This window comes from Psammomys obesus, unplaced genomic scaffold (genome assembly GCF_907164565.1).
Source record: "Psammomys obesus unplaced genomic scaffold, mPsaObe1.curated_primary_1811, whole genome shotgun sequence".
In the NCBI taxonomy this organism is placed as follows: Eukaryota; Metazoa; Chordata; class Mammalia; order Rodentia; family Muridae; genus Psammomys; species Psammomys obesus.
In genome coordinates this window covers 1,169,343-1,175,342 of record NW_026592776.1, presented here as the reverse complement: position 1 = coordinate 1,175,342, position 6,000 = coordinate 1,169,343, and the positions used below count along the sequence as shown (strand labels likewise).

Sequence of the window (6,000 nt, the reverse complement as noted above, 5' to 3'; positions counted from 1 at the left end):
ACACACACACACACACACACACACACACACACACACACACACACACACACACGACATGAAGCAAACAAGTTTACCTGATTATTTAATTTCCCCCACTATAAACAAATTATCAAAAGCCAAAAAAACTCCAAAAGACACGAAACCTAGGTAAATTCATTTTAGAGACATTCTCTTGAAACCTAGGTAAATTCATTTTAGAGACATTCTCATCTACGAAGTGTTCCAAGTTAGTAGTCATGAAGGTGTTCCAGGTGAAGAAGAAAAACTAGTATTGTGCCTCTGATCAATCCAACAATAGATACACAGAAGACATGCCAGGAAGATTATAGACAACTGTACCTTTCATCCTTAGATTTTCTTGTTATATTTTTTTCTGCAAAATGTTTTCTAACATAAAATAAAAATTTCTCTTGTGAGCACATAAACAAGAGAGTATGTAAAAAGCATAAAGACACGAATGCTCCATCAGATTCAATCAATATACCTCTTTTTTAGAACTAAAGTATGTTATTAGGAGAGGTTTCTCCCTAAATGTCACTAACATCTTTCTTTTGAAGTGAAACAATAGATAGTGAGGTGTCAAAGAAACCCTTATTTGTTTTCTGCTGCTGCACCTGGGTCTTGAGAATTCTTCCCCACTAAAGTCTGTACCCCAAGAAAGGGTAACAGAACAGAAAAGATGAGAGGATGCTAATAAATGTAACGTTAATGCCAGTACTTTAATGGGACCCTCCATAGTTCAGGGAGCCATGATGTGAGCCAAAGTAGGACATGAAGTCCTTGACATTTCGGTACAAGTCAGTTCTGCAAATCCTTAGGATTTTCATTTATTTTAGAAGAACAAATTCTTCTGATGACACAACTAACAGGAATAAATCCTTTAAATTGGCTGTGAGCAAGACAACAGGGCTCTTCTAGTTAAGAATCATTTCTTGCCTTCAACTTTTCACTAACATCACCGGGGGAGTTCATTGAGCACAAAGGACCAAGTACAGCAAGTTACTTCTCCAAAGCGATCAATTCATACTCAAACCTGTCCACCTCTGAGTGGATACTGTTCCCCATGAGGAAAATCAAAGGATAACATGTCACAGGACATCCTGAGGTCAGGCTGGCAGAAGCCTGACTTAATGAATGCGTACAACAAGAACTCAAGGTTAGAATGATCTTGCTCTGGCATTCTGAGGACCTGAATAACCTGAGTATAAAGTTTGTTCACAAACTACATGAAAGCACAGGATCTTGTTGAGTTGATAAAGATATTTTCTAACAAGGAAAAGAGCAATATGGAAGAGTTACATATCAAGATCACATATGGAACCATGGCTAGCCACAGGCCCAATTCTGATCTTATGAACTTCAGTCTGCTTCTCTTCTGGCTTCATCTTAGGAACTCAGCTTAGCCAGGCACTGAGAGAGCCAGGATAGATTCCAGGACGATTAAGTGGATAATCAGTGAGCCCTATTCTCTGGGCATCCTGGGCACTTCAAAGGAAATCTTATTACCCCCCCCCCTGAAAGTAGAGGGACATTTCTGCAAAACTCCCATGATTTTTAGTGGCTGACAGAAATTACCATGAGGTCACACGGATGTCCTTAAGGAGGCTAGTGAACCTGTCCACCAGGAGCATACACAGTGGGCCCAGGATTGTGTCCCAGTTTGGTTGCATGTATTCTGAGGCTCTCCTTTGGGCATCACTCTCGCAGCACAAATAATCACCACGTGGTGTCACAGTGTAGGGGATGAAATAGTAATTTCCACTAGATGCCTGTAAAAGTTAAACAAAAGTGTTTCAGAAAGCAGCCGATACAGAAGCACAGCAATGGCCCTGAGCCACCCAACCTGGCATGACTGGGAAGGAGAGGATGTACAATATGGATAACACTTTGTGTGAAATCATTGAAAATCTATTGGGCTCAGAGCAGAAAACCACACAATTTCAAAATTATTACCATCTGCCTATGTCTTGGTATTTCACCATCAAAAAAATGTTAGAGTTTTAAGTTTTAGAAGCTATGTAAGTTTATTACCTGTCTTCCAAACCACAAGAAACTTGGACTCCTCGATAACCAAATTATAAAGTAGCATGTTGGGCTTTAGGATATATTAAAAATCCACATTGATGATTTAATATAGGTGCTATTAACTTTTGTAAATAAAAACAGTTTTACAAGAGGCACCTAGTAATGCATATGATTACTTTCAAATATTTGATGGAAAATATCTCTTGAAATATTTCATACCATTAAGCAATGCTCATTTAAAGCAACTTCTTTGTTCTATAGAATACTTATAGTTGACTAAATCATGATCTTTTGAAAAGCATACATATTACCTTTAAAAGACATTAACTCAATACTCAATTTTTAGCACACTGAAAGCTAAAAATACATTCTTTATATGACATTCTTATAGTCAATCAACTTTATTGCTATAAATACACACACACACATATATATAAGCATCAAATATATTTGCCATAAATATACAATAAACAGAATGGAAGACAAGGGCCTGACCTGGAAAACTCTTTTGAAAATAACTAGAGGTTGTGCCAAAAGTAATTTGCATCTTGTTGAATTGTTGGCCAAAGGTCTACCATACATCACCCCAGGAGGTTGTCAAGGATACTGGTTGCTCTCCATAACCTGATAGGAAGGCCATAATTGCTGAAGACAACACTTACTTATGTCACCAAACATGGGGAAGTCAAGCTGGTACCCAACTAAACACTTATTGACCAGTATTTATGCTGCTGGAAGTTACTCTGCATGGTACCAGAGGAGAAAAGTAAGCCTCAGTGTCACCCAGCTATAAGCCCTACATCTTATAACAGTGACTTGCCTGCAAAATATGCTGGTTCAATGGTGGCATAAACGTCACGGGTGCAACCAACTACTTTTTTGATTGGATTTAAGTCCTGGTCCATGACATGGAACCTCTACCCGACACTGCTAAAGTGGCCAACATCGTGAGACTGCATTAGTCGTAGGTCTAGGGGAAAACCTACTGCCGTTATTCTGCTAAAGAGACATAGCAATAAAATGATTCCTAATGACATACTGCTGTGCCAATAGGTCAATGTCTCACCCAACCCTCATCAGAGAAGATTCTTTTTGTAGTAGATGGGACTACCACAGAGACCCACAACTGGACAGTGTGTGGAAAGTGAGAGACTTTGGAGCACCCCAGTTCTAATGGGGATATCTTTATCAAACCCCTCCTAATCAAGGCTCAGGACCCAGAAGATTATAAGAGCCAGAGGTGGTGGATGACTCCAAGAAAACAGTGACTTCCTGACACAACAGAACTGATAAACATATGAATTCACAGAGACAGTGACAGCAAGCATAGGACCTACACAGGTTCAAGACAGACAGACAGGGTCCAAGTGCACCAAGAGAGATTTCTGAACAAAAGGTCACTCCCTAACCAAGAAGTTATTTGAAACTGATACCTACTGGCAAAGAGCAAATCAATTTCCTTTAACAGTATATCACTGAGTATGTCAACCACACTCCATAGCAGGCTGAATAACTAGGAGTAATTGGCTAACACAAAATGAATTCCATACAGGCAGGCATGGTGGCTCACACCTTTAATCCCAGCACTTGGAGAGGGAGAGGCAGGTTGATCTCTTTGAGTTCAGGACAGCCAAGGCTACACAGAAAAAAAAAGTCTCAAAAAACCAAAAATAACAACAACATCAACAAAAAAAACCAACATAATGAACTCCATGTGTTGTTTTGTGGGGTTTTGGTTAGTTTTTGTCTTATTTGTTTTTTGTTTAAATTTTTTGAGGGGAGAGTGAGCAAGAAAGAACTTAGGAAGCTAGGTGAGGAGGAAAAAAGAGAGATCTGAGAGGAGTTAGGGGGAAGAGATTATCAAAATATATTGTTTGAAAAATGTAAATAAATAAAAAATAAAAACTTATGTATGATTGAGTAAAGAGCAAAAAGAAAATGCTGGAGTTTAGCTGAACACAAATCTAACAGGAACTAAGACTGAGTAGGGCTGATCAGGGAGCTGATGCCACTCCAGGTTCTACAAGGAATACCTAGAAAGGAAAACTCCTCAGTGTTTTCTGGGTTAGTTAGATGATATTTAGACCACTGTCCTGAGCTGCAAATCAGACTATCACTAAGCTGAACATAATTCATTTGAGACTAAGTTTCAAATATCCCATGCTGGCCTCAAACTTACAATGTCTTCAAAAGGACATCAAATTCCTGGAACTTCCTGTTTCCATTTATCAACTCCTGAGATTACAGGCATATTCATATAGTCAATGTTCTGGTTAAACTTTCAGAAAAAAAAAAAAAAACTAGTTTAAAAATTTAGACCTATCACCATTATCCCATAAACTAGGTTTGGTGTGGTTTGCTTGTAATCTTAGCACTTTGGAGAGAAGAGGCTGGGGATCAAAAGTTCAAGGTTATCCCCAACTCTCTACCAGGTTCAAGACTAACCTAACACACAAAGAGACCAAGTCTATGAAAAAAAAATTTAGACCTTAAACCCCGATATCTCAACTTAAATTTTGAAAGAATTTATATGGTTCAAGGAACCATTCATCTGACTTCTTCCAATTATCTAAAAAAAAAAAAAAAGTTCTTAAACTAAAGTAAAAGAGGTATCCAGGAAGTTGGACATAGTGAAGACATAAGATCAGAAAGTACTTTTGTGGGGATGGGAAGATGGTTCATTCAGCTCAGTGCCTGCAACAAAAGCGTGAGGACCTTCACTGGGAGCCAGAACTCTGGAATAAAAGCCAGACCTGGGGCTTGTTCATAATCCTAGTGCTGAGGGCTGTGAGCAGGCAGATCCCTAAAGCTTGGTGGACAGCCAGCCTAGGTAAACAGATGATCTCCCGGTTAACTGAGAGACTCTCACAGAACAATGAGAAGGGCACTTGAGGAAAATAGCTGCCATCAACCTGATAGCACATGTGAGAACATGTCCATTCACCCACATAAACATGTGCACACCACCACACAGAATGGTTAACTTTTCACGCATACTGTGTGTGCCCAAATGGGACATCAAATAACAGATAAGATGCCTTTTAAATTAAAAATAAATTTATTGCAGAGAAAACTGTCATAATATCATGGTCTAAGATAAAGTGGAAAACTTGAGAAATTTACAACTTATAATCTGATTTATGGAAGTATAGGAAGCATTCTTGTTTCTCTTTTATTTTAAAATTTATTTTAGATGTCCTGAAATTCTCCTTTTGTCCTCTGTTGGGCTCTGCCATGTCACATTTTGAATCTTAAAATAATCTATTAAAAACAATCACCAACATGGCCTCACCAAAACACATTTTAAACTAGGTGAGTTTTATCTTGGGAACCAGATAACCCACAATTTTAGATCTGCAGAACTTCAAGTATCTGTCCCAGCTACTGTACTCAGTTATAGGAGTAAAGAAGCTGACACAGACCAGCAACAAACGTGGAGGAGGGACCACGTACCGGTATAATTTTATGTATGGACACAAATGCAAATTTCATATTTGTGTATATCATGAATTAATTTTCTTATTTCCAAATATTTTTCAGAATGTTTAAAATACCTATCCATGGGTCTGGAGAGACTGCTCAGTGGTTAAGAGCACTGACTGTTCTTGAAGAAAACCTAGGGTCAGTTCCCAGCATGCACATGGCAATTCATAATCACCAGTAACTTCAATTCCAAGGGATCCAACACCTTCTTCTGGCTTCGGTGGGCACCGGACCTGCCACATACATGCAAGCCAGTACTCTTACACATGAAAAAAATAAAATATTTTTTTAAATTCTTAATTCAAAGGCCATAGAAAAATAAGTAATAGGTCTAGCTTGCCTCATACTAAGTCTTCAGGGGCTCCATTATCCATGACCATAAGGTTGTTTGAGAATAATTACCCTGCTGTAAAACAGAAGCTGGTAACCATCCCTGAGGGTACCAGCTACTGGATGGCATTAAAGGCCTCAAAACTTAAGAGCCAATGTCGT

At 38.7% G+C, this 6,000-nt stretch overlaps 1 protein-coding gene across 1 annotated transcript in view; it reads right to left on the bottom strand.

The window, feature by feature from the left end:
* Positions 1-6,000, bottom strand: part of Map3k15 (mitogen-activated protein kinase kinase kinase 15) — a 160,257-nt gene that overhangs the window by 114,762 nt on the left and 39,495 nt on the right. The window contains exon 4 of the mRNA XM_055615731.1: positions 1,576-1,769. Within this exon, the coding sequence (XP_055471706.1) occupies positions 1,576-1,769 (194 nt within the window). The remainder of the gene's footprint in view (positions 1-1,575; positions 1,770-6,000) is intronic.